The 13693-nt window shown below is 37.9% G+C and overlaps 2 protein-coding genes across 3 annotated transcripts; one reads left to right on the top strand and one right to left on the bottom strand.

Moving 5' to 3' along the window:
- Window positions 1–1955: 1955 nt before the first annotated feature.
- On the bottom strand, window positions 1956–10254 carry LOC114476409 (cytochrome P450 3A56-like). The gene is made up of 13 exons (XM_028467882.1): window positions 10108–10254; window positions 9922–10015; window positions 9800–9852; window positions 8442–8541; window positions 7273–7389; window positions 7096–7181; window positions 6867–7009; window positions 6657–6781; window positions 4990–5074; window positions 4626–4786; window positions 4315–4541; window positions 4070–4232; window positions 1956–2294 (listed from the first exon to the last, which is right to left on the bottom strand). The coding sequence occupies exons 1-13, from the start codon at window positions 10173–10175 to the stop codon at window positions 2220–2222; spliced, it is 1497 nt and encodes a 498-aa protein (XP_028323683.1). The 5' UTR covers window positions 10176–10254; the 3' UTR covers window positions 1956–2219.
- Window positions 10255–10698: 444 nt separating this feature from the next.
- Window positions 10699–13548, top strand: mrpl57 (mitochondrial ribosomal protein L57). 2 transcript variants are annotated; one of them, XM_028467905.1, is made up of 2 exons: window positions 10699–10849; window positions 13096–13548. In XM_028467905.1, the coding sequence occupies exon 2, from the start codon at window positions 13111–13113 to the stop codon at window positions 13417–13419; it is 309 nt and encodes a 102-aa protein (XP_028323706.1). In that variant the 5' UTR covers window positions 10699–10849; window positions 13096–13110; the 3' UTR covers window positions 13420–13548. The 2 variants fall into 2 exon arrangements, with proteins under 2 accessions (XP_028323706.1, XP_028323705.1); XM_028467904.1 differs by having other exon boundaries at window positions 10699–10854; window positions 13096–13547.
- The last annotated feature ends 145 nt before the right edge of the window (window positions 13549–13693 follow it).

Here is a 13693-nt window from a genome sequence, read left to right as displayed (position 1 = left end):
CATGATTGCCCCAAAATGACAGAAAAATACACAAAGTGAAAACAGTAACAAGAAATATAACAAAAACACAAAAAGGCAACAAAAATTTAGTCTAAATAAGTAAAAACACACCAAGAAAATTTAGACGAAAGGACTACAAAGACAAAACCCTTTGGTCTTTCGTGTATTAATGCTCAGATTTGTCTTTATTATAAATGCTAACATGACTATTGTTAATGCGGCACCCGCTCTGATTGAAGTTGCCCTTCTCTGCCTTAGGGATTTCCCTTTTTCTCTTTATTCCTGCAGGTCACGGGCTCAGCCTTCTGTGTGAAAGAAGGATTAGCAGCTAGCAAGTATTGAATCCATAACATTGAACTTTCTGTTTCATTTTACCTTTGGGGATTACAAGTGCATGGTATAAAGTCGACGCTCGAGTAAAGGATATGAGTGTGTGTTGGTGTTCCGTGAGCAGCACCATCACCCAAACATTGAGCAAAAATGTGTCTATTTATCAAGGCAACAACAGGGTTACTATTTTATTTTAATGGCGTTTGTACTGATTGTGCAGAGACCTGCCTATAGAGGGAGACAGAGAGCTGAAAACCCAGACGGTTACAGAACAACGTTTACACAGTGGGACTCACCTTTGTGCTGTTATAGATCTTTATTTTGTTTTGATTTTTAATTCCCCCAGAATATTGTGAATGTTGACTGTGAACGTAGTCACATCTCACATATTTTTTTGGGCTGAAGGGTGTTTTTTTTTTCTCTCCTCTGTCTGGAGAGCCTCTTTAATCATCTAAGCATGTGATCACAGATATGTTGCAATCTAGGGAAATCCTGATTTGCTTCTTCAGCCAGTTTTTGATTCCATCTGAGCTGCACAAGGACAGTTAATTGGTAAAAAACAAAACAAAAACAACTATAATTTCAAACTAGTTTTTCCCTGAAAGCAAAGCCTCATGTGGAGAACCTGTTTGCTGTATTGTGTGTAATCGTCCCAACAAGCTGAAGATGATTAAAACCCAATTAGAAAATAGACCCTTAAAACCTAACAATGTTTATAACAATCTATAGACTTTGTTCAGTTAATGTTGAATAAACTCAGGACTGTCAAAGGCTTTGTTAGAACATGTAAGATGACTCCTGTAGAGCTTTTGTAAACCCACCCTCCCTGTTGTCTTTTTCTAATGCAGTCGCCTCTTCCCAGAGTAGCCTGAGGGAGAGCACCTTTTTTTTAAACTCTTTGATAACGAAAACAGTTTCAGTTACAGTTTGTGAGTTTTAAGTGAATTCTAGCATCACAACCTGCAAACTGGGGCAAATTTCCTAACATTTAAATCCTCACAATAGTAATGATCAATTTTCAAACAAAGACTCATAATAATAAATGTAGCACAGTCTGAGAAACAGAAATACAAACCATAAAAACAGACTTTTTTTTCTTAAGTTTTCAGGACGACTGAAATGTGTTTTTCAAACTTAATTTTAATTGTTAGTTTTTAAAAGTTTTTATCGCATTAACACATTATTGGTGCCGATGACAGCGCCACCTGTTGGTTGATGATGTACAATCACTAAGGTTTCCTGCAAGCTTTATTGTTTCCAGTGGTTTCCTTTTTATCAATCTATCTGCTGACGTTCACAAATATTTACCGTACAATGCATTTACTGCACCACGTATGACGTTTTACACTTAATGACCAAAGATTGCTACAATCTTTCATTTTTGGGGTTATATTTTCATCCTCTTGAGACACATCTGTACCACTGTAAGCTATAGATGCAAATCAGGAAACCTCAGTCATTAGAAATATGGATGATATCAAAGGCTTTGACCTGTTTCACACACATTTTTACCCTGCTGGAAAGATTTATTAAAGAAGTTATACAACCTCGTGACACGTGCTGCCTAATTTGGTCATTATTTAACTTCTGGTTTCTGTTTGCAAACAAGTCATTCAACAATCCTGAAGGTTTAGATTTACTTTATTATATTTTATGTTCACTTTTACACTTATTTCAAATTTACAAAACAATCAAAAACACTGAAAATGCCACAAGGGATAATGTGAGAAGTTATTCAAGCTTTTCAATATCAAGACTTAAAAATGAAAGTGGGTGGATTAGTAAAACACTTCATTTACTGACTGACTGCTAGTAAGTCTGTTACTTTCTAAACAACAAAAAGTGGAAGATACAATTTCAGGCATTGAAAATGACCGACATCTGTTCCACTAATAGTTTCTTGGAACAAGCTTGAGTTTGATGGGTTTAATGGGCTGGTGTATCCAGTTCAATTCCAGAGGGATCTGAAAAATGGAATCAAAGCAAAATATATTTTAATAATGGCCTTGATGTATGCAGAACGCCACCCCCTCCCTTACCTGGACCCCTTAGACCACATCTCCACTATGCCGGTCCCCTGCATACAGTCCACTCAGACCATCACTGTGTGATCAACTAATACCAGAGGCGTGGACTTGAGTCACATGACTTGGACTCGAGTCACGGAGTTGATGACTTTGGACTCAGCACGAAGGACTTGCAACTCAACTTAGACTTGAAAATAAAAGACTTGTGACATAACTGGGACTTGAGCCTATATTGACTCGAGAAGACTTGACTTCCTACCCTTTCATGACAGACTATTCAGGAAGCAGCTGAACACATCAAGCTGCCCTAAGACATGCACGCACTATCAGAGAAAATAATTGATTTGGAAAAATTTTACCTCGTTCTACTTCCCAGTGTGATTATTGTTTGTTTGGTTAACAGAAGAACTGATAAAATTAAAAAAAAAAAAATCTAAAAAGATGCTGGATTGATTGATTTATAAAAGTAAAAGTCAGATTACATCACTAATATTAGGTAAACATGTGCTCAGTTGAATAAACTTAGGATAGCATTAGCTATGACATGTTAAGACTTGGAAATTAAAGTTGAGGACTTAAGACTTGACTTGAGACTTTAGTGACATGACCTGAGACTTACTTGAGAAGCCGTGACTTGTTCCCACCTGTGATTAATACTGTCTGTGCAGCAGGACTGTTAGTATAGGGGATTTGGATCTCAAATACATCAGCAAGTGTGTTGAAGATGTCAACATCTCTAGAACCGTGACCAGCAACCCAAACCAGAAGCCCTGACTGAATGCTGAGGTACAGGCATTCAGAACTGGAGACAGTGAGAACCAGCCTCAGGACATGTAGGGGAGAGCTAAGTGCAGGAGAAGAGACAAAGCCGCATACTCTCGTAAGATCCAGGGGCACTTCATCCTGATGCTCCTAACCAGTTCTACGCCCACTTTGAGGATCCCAACACCAGGAGAACTGACCCCAGTTGAGGTCAGTTGGACCCTGCTGAGGATTAACCCCCACAATGCTCCTGGCCCAGGGATCTGAGGGACTGTGCACACCAGCTCTCTGAGGTGGCAGCGGTCCCTATCGGCCAGAAGACTGTCACAATCAACCCTTCGTTTTTTTTTCTCCCTGTCTCACTGCTCATTCTTAACCACTAGCGTGGACGAGCCCACACTCAAAGCGCATCACCGGTGACGGACTTAAAACAGAGTTTTTAGTCACGTTTTTCACATATAAAATGAGAACGTTCAGTGTTTACTTTTTGCTAAATGAGACATGAGACGACAAAGTTTCTACACAATACAAGCGATGAGCTGAGGTCTGTTTCTGGAGCAGCAGTGCTCATGCATGTGCGTGAGACGGAGCACCGAGGGGAGGGAGGTAAAGGCAGAGCCGTCGGGGAAGCTACATTCACAATCATGCTAGCTTTCGAAAATCACCTACCCTACCTTTAAGGACTAAAGACACACTGGCTCTCAGGACATGTAGGGAAGAGCTGACTGCAGGAGTGCAGGGCGACAAAGCCCATACGATCCAGGGTCGTGTCTCATTCCAACACTCCTAACCAGTTCGACGTCCATTTCGAGCATCCAACACAAGACTCACTGCGTCATATGGAAAACTGACCCCAGCTGAGGTCAGTTTCTTTCCCGAAGCCATTAGACTGTAGAACTCTGTAGTAAATGTTCTCAAGATAGACTTTGATATTCAGGTGTGACCCTTACCACGCTGTCTTTACACGTTTCCACAGTGTAACCCTGCAGGATGCGGACCATGACCATCTTAACAACGAGGAGGGCGTAGCGCATTCCGACGCAATTGCGAGGGCCGAGACCGAAGGGCATGTAGGCGTATGGATTCACCTCATCCACTTTGTCTTTAGAAAACCTGCACAGATCAGAGAAAATACCAACGTTGGCCACTTGCTTGCTGATATAAACATTTTCTTTGAACTGAATCGCCCCGGCACCTCTCTGGTATGAAGAGCTCAGGTGACTTCCAGAAGCGTGGATCCTTGTGTAACATGAAGACTGGAATCCCTACAACTGTTTCTTCTGGGATGGTAATGCCCTGAAGCTGCACGGTCTTTTTGCACACTCTGTCAAGTCGTGGAGCAGTAGGAACTAAACGCGAGGACTCTAAAATCACCAGGTCAAGGTACTCCAGGCTATTGAGAGCTTCATAGGAGACTGGGGCCTTAAGTAAAAAGTAAACACAGAAATGTTAATGACAGCAGTCCTGACGTGAATGTAAAACAACAAACTTGGAGATTTATTATACATCTTTTTCCAGGTTGGAATCGATTTCCTTCTGTAATTTCTGCTGTGCATCAGGATTTGTAGCCAGATTGTAAAAGATGAAAGACAGAGTTGTGCTCGTGGTCTCGTAAGCTCCAAAAATGAAGATGAAGGCTTGTGAAAGCATCTCGTGTTCAGTCAGACCTGCAACAAAGCAACAAAATATTTTGCATGCTGATAAAACTCGTTTCTTGGACCATCGATTCGTAATGCTTCTCCCACTGAAACTCTTTGGAGATTTCATGCAAGATATATATTGTTCGCTTATTTATTATAATGTTTGATAAGCAAACCCAGTCAACCTAACTTGATTAGGGCATGGAATAATCTGGATGTTGGAAACCTACCTTTAGGTGGCTGCTCGTCTAGATCCTTCACATCTGACTCTGGGATCTCGTTCTGGATCATCACGTGCAGAAAGTCCGGGTGGATCTAATGGAGCACAGAGAAATTTAAAGTGAAATAAAACATTTACAAATGCCTTTTTAAACCCCGAGTCCATTCATTCATTTACTATATTTTCTTCTTCCTTCACCCAGCTAACTTTGGGTTAGCTGGTGCCTAATGATCAATGATCCTTTCCCTATAAGCTGACGTTTTACTGAAACAAAGGAGGCGTTGTCCATGGCAGAGGCCTAGGGTTACCAAATGTCTGGCTTTATAGAGTAACTGAACCCCTGAAAACAATTGTATTCGGGTATGAAGTAGTATTGTTGATTGGTTCTTGTCCAACTCTTAACATTTTAGTCAAAGGATTTCCATTTGAAGTATTTTGTTGTAAAAATGGTAAACATTACTGCCCTCTATGGGTTGAAACATGGCTATTACAATTGAAGATTTGACTACCACGAGGAGTTCTCCGAGTAGTTGGTGTCACACAAAACACTACTCCGCATTGTGTCGAACCGCATTAAATGTAACACCGACCTGTATCTCACCCGCCTGGTGAAACAGGAGAGACTGACAGATGAGCAACGACAGTAGCAACACCTTTAAAACATGTCCTAGGAGTACAAGGACTACAGAGAAGCGCTAACAATCATGGGACATGTAGGATTTTAATAGAAACTACTACGCGGCGGTGCGCCCAAGTATGTAGGCTCTGAGGAGCCCCAGTATGTTTGAGCCTTTACTTGGCATGTGCAACATGGTGTATAACCAAGACCCTATAGATGGATGGACAAAAGGATGCCTTATCTCCTTCCCAAAAAAGGGCAATCTTGGGATCACAAACTATCGTGGCATCAAGCTAACACCAATCACGTCAAAGATCTACAATCTGATGCTGCTAAACAGGATAACACCCAAAGCTGATCCAGTGCTGAGAAAAAATCTAAATTGGGGTTCAGTTACTCTTTAAGTTGGACAGTCAGTCAGAACACAATACATAATAAATAAGATGTATAACATCAAACATCCTCTTTATGATGCGAAAATTTACTAACTGATGATGTCAACATCAGATCGGCGCACGACTAACAAGCGCAAACGACACTACGTGACCGAACACGACCACCAGTTATAAATATCTGTCCGAGTCCGACCCGTCCGGTGCCCATTGGGTTTCGGTCGGGTATCCATCCTCTAGTTCCTCTAATCAGCTGTGCTCCAGTCTTAAAGAGTTGATGCGCACTCCTGCGGCGGCTTGGCTGATGACTGCAGTTACACTAACCACCGTGGTCTGATTTCTAGATCCTGCCAAAAATTCTTTATTATGAACAGGGCTCATGGAGCAGTTAAGACACGCCCAGTCTATGCTATAAAATCTCCAAAGAACAATCTATGCTATGCTAACTACCTACTCAATACTCACTATACCTCTCTATTCACAATTCAAAACTTCCCACCTAGTGCTAATGTTAAGCTAGCCTTGAACGTCACAGAGAAAGCATTGACCCCTCCCTTTGTACTGTAAATCATTCTTAAAATTGTCGTAATGAAGGCATTTAATTGCATTTTTAAACTATCAGATACATATGAAACAAACGCCAAACAGTAGAAATCAGACATTTACCGATTCTTCTTTGACATGCTGAGTTTTGAACTTCTTGATGAGGTCATAGAAGAAGTCCACGCTGGTTCTTGGTATCATATCGATTTTGAGAAGCTCCATGAGACGACCAGCAAAAGGAAATATCACTAAAAAGGATGAGAGAGAGCGTGAATGCTGGATATATTGCATGATACAGTAATGCAAGTAAAAATATAACAAATAAGCGCATACTCAAAATGAATAGAGGCCACAGTCTGAAGTTGAAAATTTTCTGCATTTGAACGTTAACAGGGTCGTCAGGATTATTGATAGAGTCGGTCTCCACACTAAAGGAGACGCTGGTCACTGTGTCCAAACTGTACGGGGCTACAACCCTACAAGAGGAAGAAAACACAACAGTTTGGTATGAATTACATAAAAACGATTATTTCTAGGGTAAACAATAGCACAGCTAACCTACTTTTTTATGTCAATGGGCTCATCCAGATTCATTTTTCCAAGTTTCTCAAAAAGTTTGTTGGCATAACTGGCAACAAGAGGGAACATCTGAAGAAAAAACATAATGAGATGAAGACAAGCAAATTGGTAAAGTAATGATATATTGCTGATATTAATTTAGCCTAAAAATAACACCAACCTTTTTTAATCTGCCACTGGTAAAACAAGGAGAAATCGTGCTACGAATTCGCTTCCACCTGTCGTTTTTAACTACTGTTATTGCATCATCCATTGGTCCACTTACACTAGGAAATGACTACAAACAGAAAAACGCAACAGATTCAGTACTTGGATAAAAAAAAAAAAAAAGCAGAACTCAGACTGGTTAACTGGTAGAAGTTCAAACAGAGCACTGGAAAGCAGAAGAAAAGTAATGTAAGATTACTGATGTATCCTACTCAAGGAGAAGTACTGATAATTGAAGTATGAATAAGCCATACATAAAACACTCAAGTACAAGTAAAAAGTAGTTCTGGGGCGGTGTTTAGCTCAGTGGGTTGAGCGCCCGCCCCATGTACAGAGGCTATAGTTCCTCACCTGCAGCGGGTCCAGGTTCGATTCCCGGCCTGGGACCCTTTCCTGCGTGTCATTCCCTGCTCTCTCTGACCCCTTTCCTGTCAAGCAACTGTCATATAAAGGCCACTAGAGCCAAAAAAATCCTTAAAAAAAAAAAAAAAAAAAAAAAAAAGTAATTCTATTAAATCGTACTCAAAATAAAAGTTACTAGTTACTTTCAACCCCCACGTATATTTATGGTGATATAAATCTTGCCACGGTTCCCTTGCATACAGTAAACATCTCATGTATTAACTTAAAAATGAAGAGACCAAATCTGGCACAATTTCCACAAAGGCATCTGTATAAAATAAAGGGTTTGTCAAAATGTACAATTAAGTTTTTTTTAAATAAAATAACACCAATGACTCAAATTGCAATTTTACAATTTTAAGACTCTAAGTATAGCTACATTTATGAACTCTAAAACTGAGAAAATAACCGCCATTCAATGCTGTTTTGGTGCCGTCATTACATTTAATCTGACTGGTCGGCTTTGATGTGATGCATTTGATTGTTGTCTGTTTTTTTGTGGTTTCACAAAAACAATAATTTACTCAGTTATGGTTGGGTGTAGAAATGTAACGAATTACTTCTTTTAAAACGTACTTAAGTACAAGTAAAATTACTGATTTAGAAATATACTCAAAAAAGTACAAGTACCATAAAAGCAACTTATTAGAGTAACGTGAGTACTTGTAATCTATTACTTTCACCTCTGGTTTTCTTACACCCCAGTTTGTATTGTCTTACCCTACGGTTGGTAAACGTTGAGTAGCAGTCCTTCACCAGCACGGCTTTGATCATTTCAGGGTCGGACAACATTAGCAGTGGCGTCCTCCCATCATACAACCTGTTTGGAAACATCATATATATCATAAAGTACACTTTTTTTTTTTTTTTAGCTTACATTAGTAGATTCAATATTTTTTTCTTTATTAATCAATTTGTTACTTTTTTATCGTTTATATGTTATTTCAGTTCTCTATGGGGTGCCAAGTGTAAAAATAACTGTGTTGCACTGTTGTGTTGGGAGTGTACTGTGAAGTGCAGCTCGTACACCTGCCATGACCGCGCGCTTGATCCAGAACCAGCCATACATATCACCCAGGCAGGCATCGGTGAAGAGGTGGGTGGGAGCAGCTGTGTGTGTCTCTGCTTGTGTATTGGTTGAGGATACAAGGGGCGGGGTCAATTAGCATATGTGCGAAACATTCAAGTTCAACATTTAGATTTAGATTTAACATTTAGATTTAGATTTAATATTTAGATTTAGATTTAACATTTAGATTTAGATTTAACATTTAGATTAAACATTTAACATTTAGACATAAGATTAAGCATTTCGATATGATATATAACATTTAAATTTAGATTTAAACATTTAGATTTAACATATAATATTTAAATTTAGATTTAAACATTTAGATTTGGATTAAATATTTAGACTTAGATTTAACATTTAGATATAACATATAACATTTAGATTTAGATTTAAAATTTAGATTAAATATTTAGATATAGATTTAACATTTAGATATAACATATACCATTTAGATTTAGGTTAAAATATTTAGATTTAATGCTTTTTTTTAACCTCTGTTAAATGTTGTGTTAAATGTAGGAAACTATGCTAAATATGAGAAAAGTGAGATTTAAAAAAAAAAATGTGTTAGCTACAACTTTTATACTACATTTTTACACTTGGCACCCCATAATTCTCTCACAGGAATCATTAAAAAAGACACTCAACTCTAAACTTTAACCCAGTAGCAGATTATTCTGTTTTTAAATACTGCTTTTATTCTTACCCATTACCTTATTTATTAATCACACTTATTACCTGACATATGGACAGTGACAATGATGTGGAAAATTATTTCCATGTGAAAGGAAACATGCGTAAAATACTGTTTTTTTCTCAACAATGAAATAGAAAAAAATACTAGTTTGAAAGTGTTTTAACTTTATATTTCACAGCTTTTGTAATCCTTTGTATTTCATTATTGTTAATTTAATTGTTTGTAAATTACAGCAATATTTAACAAACACTTTCTTCTTAATTGATGACTTTTTCTTCTATAATAAAGTAATGAAAAGTCCAGCCTCACCCCCACACGTCTCCATACTTGGCTTGGCAGTCTCGATCAAACCTAAAAAAACCCTACAAAGTAAGACATGTCAATAAGGGAAAGATTAGATGCAAAAAAAAAAAAAAGTGTTTAATTTATACCTGTCGGGAGTAAAGCATAGTCCCCAAAAAAGGCAGAGGTGTTGGTCCAGGTATCCCCAACTTTTTAAAGAACCTATATGGCCACACACCATACCTGTGAGTCCAAAAAATAAAAATAAAGATTGTTGTTTACTTCATGTTTAGTAGCAGAGGCTTAGAAGAATTTAAGAGTATTAGAATACTCACAGTAATATCAGGGTGAAAAGCAGAACCAACAGACTCCATGTCGTCGGTGACAACAACATGAAAATCATCTTGATCTTTCCTCTGTGAAAGTGGTCCAGAGAAATAAAGGAAGTGAGCAGGAAAACAAGCTTTATGAAGCTTTCCCGGAGGGGGCGGAGCTTAGATGGCTGTCAGTGTTATACAACACAACAGAGAGGCGACGCAAACCACTGAAATGATGTCAAAGGTGCAAACTTCTCTGATAGTTTTGGTCAGTGTGTCATGCTACAAACTGAGAGACTAAAGTGTGAATTAATTCCCATAAAGATGAACAGTGGCTTTAAGTTGACAAATACGTTTAACACTAAGGTTAAAAACAAAATACAATTAATGTTAGTTAAACAAAGAATATTTTGCCTCCAAACTCAAACTCAAAAAAAGGCTGCTCTAAATGTAATATTTTCCAGGATAACCAAAGATTGTCCGTTTTTATTCAACATCTTGTAATGATTTTCGACCTAAACAAGGCCTCTGAAATGATGAATAAAAATTAAACTCAAGTAAAGATAACGCGCTAAGAAACAATTTTGGTCTTTTAAGGCCAATGTCGTTAAACCGGAAGTTCCGTCGCTGACATGCGTAGCAGCTTCCTGAGTATCGTAGGCTAAGCTAGCATCGAGCTAAGCTCAAAACTGGTCTTTTCTACAGTTCTCTGACGTATTTTGCTGCTTTCTGGGAGGATTTCGCTTTATATCCCATAGCTGTAAGGTAGGCTAAATTACAACTACTCAATATACCTTTATAGTTTGTGGGAGAAAGTCTGCTTTGTGGCCGTCCTTGACGCTGACATGTGTCACATTGTTGTTGTTGGTGAACCTTTGCTTCTAAAATAGTACACACAGACTTGACATACTACATTAGTAATGCTTACAAACACTTTTTTGTGTCTGTTTTTTGTCATTGTGTTTACCACAGGTGTGTAAAAACGGATCTCCTCATAAAAAAGTGTATAAAAAATACATAACGTGTCTTTCAGTAACAAAAATGAAGTCTGTAGACTAGTATCAGCATCTTTGGATGAAATGCCAACTAGATCTGAGCGATATGGGCCAAAATTCATACTTCGATTTTTTTTTTTTTTTCTTCGCAAAATGGCGATATACTATTTACACCTCGATATCTTTGACTCCATAAAGACTTGACAGAAAGATAATTCTAGGTTAAATTTTCTGATGAAAAGTGACACACAGGTACATTTATTAACACACAGCTGCACAATATGTGCCAATTTTGGCTTTTTCTTCTCTAAGGGACAGCACGTGTGAGTGAGTTCTGTCGTGTGCCTTGTTTAGGGGAAGGTCTGGGTTAGGACACACTCAGAAATCCATCTAGCAATGCTTTTCATGCTATTCTGACAAATATCAAAAGCAGTTACTTCTAAATTTAGTATTTTAATACAAAATAAAAAAATATATGGATACAGGGGATATTGTATTTTTAGATATAGCCAAAATAGAAAACTCGAGATATCTTGAATCTTGATGTGTTCCACAGGTCTAACAGTGTTTAACATTTGCTCCACTCGTGTCTCTGTTCAGGTCCTGACCTTTTACAGTCACATGATAACAAACCCGTGAGAGATATTGTTGTAACCGGTTGTGGGTGCAATTAAATACAAGGTTGTGACTCATCAGCGTCCAAAAGGTCAAAATACCATAGAAAGTAATACATCTCTGGAGTCCAGTTTACCTTATAAGGTCTCACTATCACTACATTGTAGCCTTCCAACTTTACAAGTTATACGGTCAATGAAGTGTAGCCAAGATTAGTCTCATCAGTTCTCTTTGATAATCAATCAAGACAAAAATGCCAGATTATGACGCAGTTATTATTGCAGTGATTTTATTTACCTGTTCACCACTTCAGAATATTCTGTAAAATCTTCAAATTCTGTCGAAAGTGTTTGGATTTGAACACGACATGATTTCAGTCCAGCCTTTGTTTCTTTTTTGCTTTTGACCAAAATATCACAAATAAATATAGGCTTGGTCTGTCATAATTGTCATTGAGAAAGTCCACAATTTTAATGAAAAAGAAACGTTTTATGAACGCAAACCTTTAGTATTGTAAACTGGGTCATTCCATGTCATTTCAACAAATGGCCCACACACTTCTGTCTCAAAAAATTCATACATTTTTTTACCAATTGTTCTGTGATTATTCAACGGGCACACTGTATTTTTTTTGTTTGAACAGGTTCATACTTTTTGAGATATGGACAATTTAGTGAGAGAGGGGTATGTATTGATTTTTGTGCGTCCTTAGTTTTCTTCCATTTTCAGCTTCCAATATCTTAGGAAAAATGTACACTGTGCCAAATGAATAATTAATAAACAACTGGTAAAAAAAAAAGTTAGAATTTTTTGAGACCAAAGTGCGTGGGATGTCCTGAAAAGTTGTTGAAATGACCAAACTAAGAGTTTTGAATCATCGTAAAAAGAGACAGTAATCAACACCTATGATAATTTTGTTTTGTTGTTTGGTATAAATTTAAATACAATACAAAAAAGCAAATATTGTATGCAAACTAACACAAATTGGGTTTTGGCTTCATCTGGTTCTTCCAAAACTTCCTTTGTCATGTTGCTAAGCTCACAAACTCCAGAACAAATCTGACGGGAGTCTCTTCTTTTTTTGTTTTTAATTTATCCCACAGTTTAAAATACAACAAAGCATAATGATATCAACAGTGGACAGACATTAACAGAAATTAATACACTTTAGATGCATGCCAGGTAAAAACCCCAAAAACCCTCAAGGGGCTTGTAACATTTCAACTTTAACTAAAGAGAAACAAAAATAATAATAAAATAAATTCAAGACAAAATAAAGGAATGTCATGACGGCAAAAATTTGAAAGTGATCAGAAAACGGGAGAAAGAAAAACATCTAAAGACAAGCAAAAAATCTTTCTCTTAGTTTACAATTTTTCTGGATTTTTCTCTGCAGACTTAATTCGCCACCATGTTCCTCACCCTGGCTCTGCTGAGGAAAGGAATTCCTGGGAAGCAGTGGATCGGAAAGCACCGGCGTCCACGCCTGATCACCTGGCAGATGAAACGCAACATGCTGGCGCATCTGGAGCGAGAAGACCAGAACGAATACTGGCTGAGTCGGCCTTTCATGACCAAGGAGCAGGAGCACGGGCACGCCAGCGAGCGCAGGGCTCAGGACTGGATCAACATCAAAGAGGCCCAGTTCAAGAACTTCCCTCAACACAAGTCCATCACCGACCACCTGAGCAACCTGAGAATCACCAAAACATGGAGTTAAAGCACAAATACCTCAAAAGACTCCATTTTGTTTTGATTTTTGAAGCAACGCACGATGCAGTCTTTGCTTTTGTGTCGTGTTATATAAGATTATGTGTCGTTAATAATAATAAAGAAAACATAAACCTGCTGTTTGCTTTCTGCTATATTCTGTTCAGGGTTAGGGTCAGTTATAATTGTAATCTCGTAATTGATAATTCATTACAATTGCAGCCTAATTGTAATTATAGTAAAAAATTCTAATTGAGTTTAGATAATTGTAATTGTAATTGCCA

The sequence above is a fragment of the Gouania willdenowi genome, chromosome 15, assembly GCF_900634775.1.
Source record: "Gouania willdenowi chromosome 15, fGouWil2.1, whole genome shotgun sequence".
Taxonomy (NCBI): Eukaryota; Metazoa; Chordata; class Actinopteri; order Blenniiformes; family Gobiesocidae; genus Gouania; species Gouania willdenowi.
This window is presented reverse-complemented; position numbering and strand designations above follow the sequence as displayed.

What these genes read in the sequence shown, in the direction of transcription:
- mrpl57 (XM_028467905.1), top strand. Translation starts at nt 13,111, where the DNA reads ATGTTCCTCACCCTGGCTCTGCTGAGGAAAGGAATTCCTGGGAAGCAG.
- LOC114476409 (XM_028467882.1), bottom strand. Translation starts at nt 10,175, where the DNA reads ATGATTTTCATGTTGTTGTCACCGACGACATGGAGTCTGTTGGTTCTG. An exon ending in CTATGCTTTACTCCCGACAG is followed by an intron (nt 9,853 to 9,921) that starts GTATAAATTAAA and finishes CTTACTTTGTAG; the next exon opens with GGTTTTTTTAGGTTTGATCG. An exon ending in AGACGAGCAGCCACCTAAAG is followed by an intron (nt 4,787 to 4,989) that starts GTAGGTTTCCAA and finishes GCTTTGTTGCAG; the next exon opens with GTCTGACTGAACACGAGATG.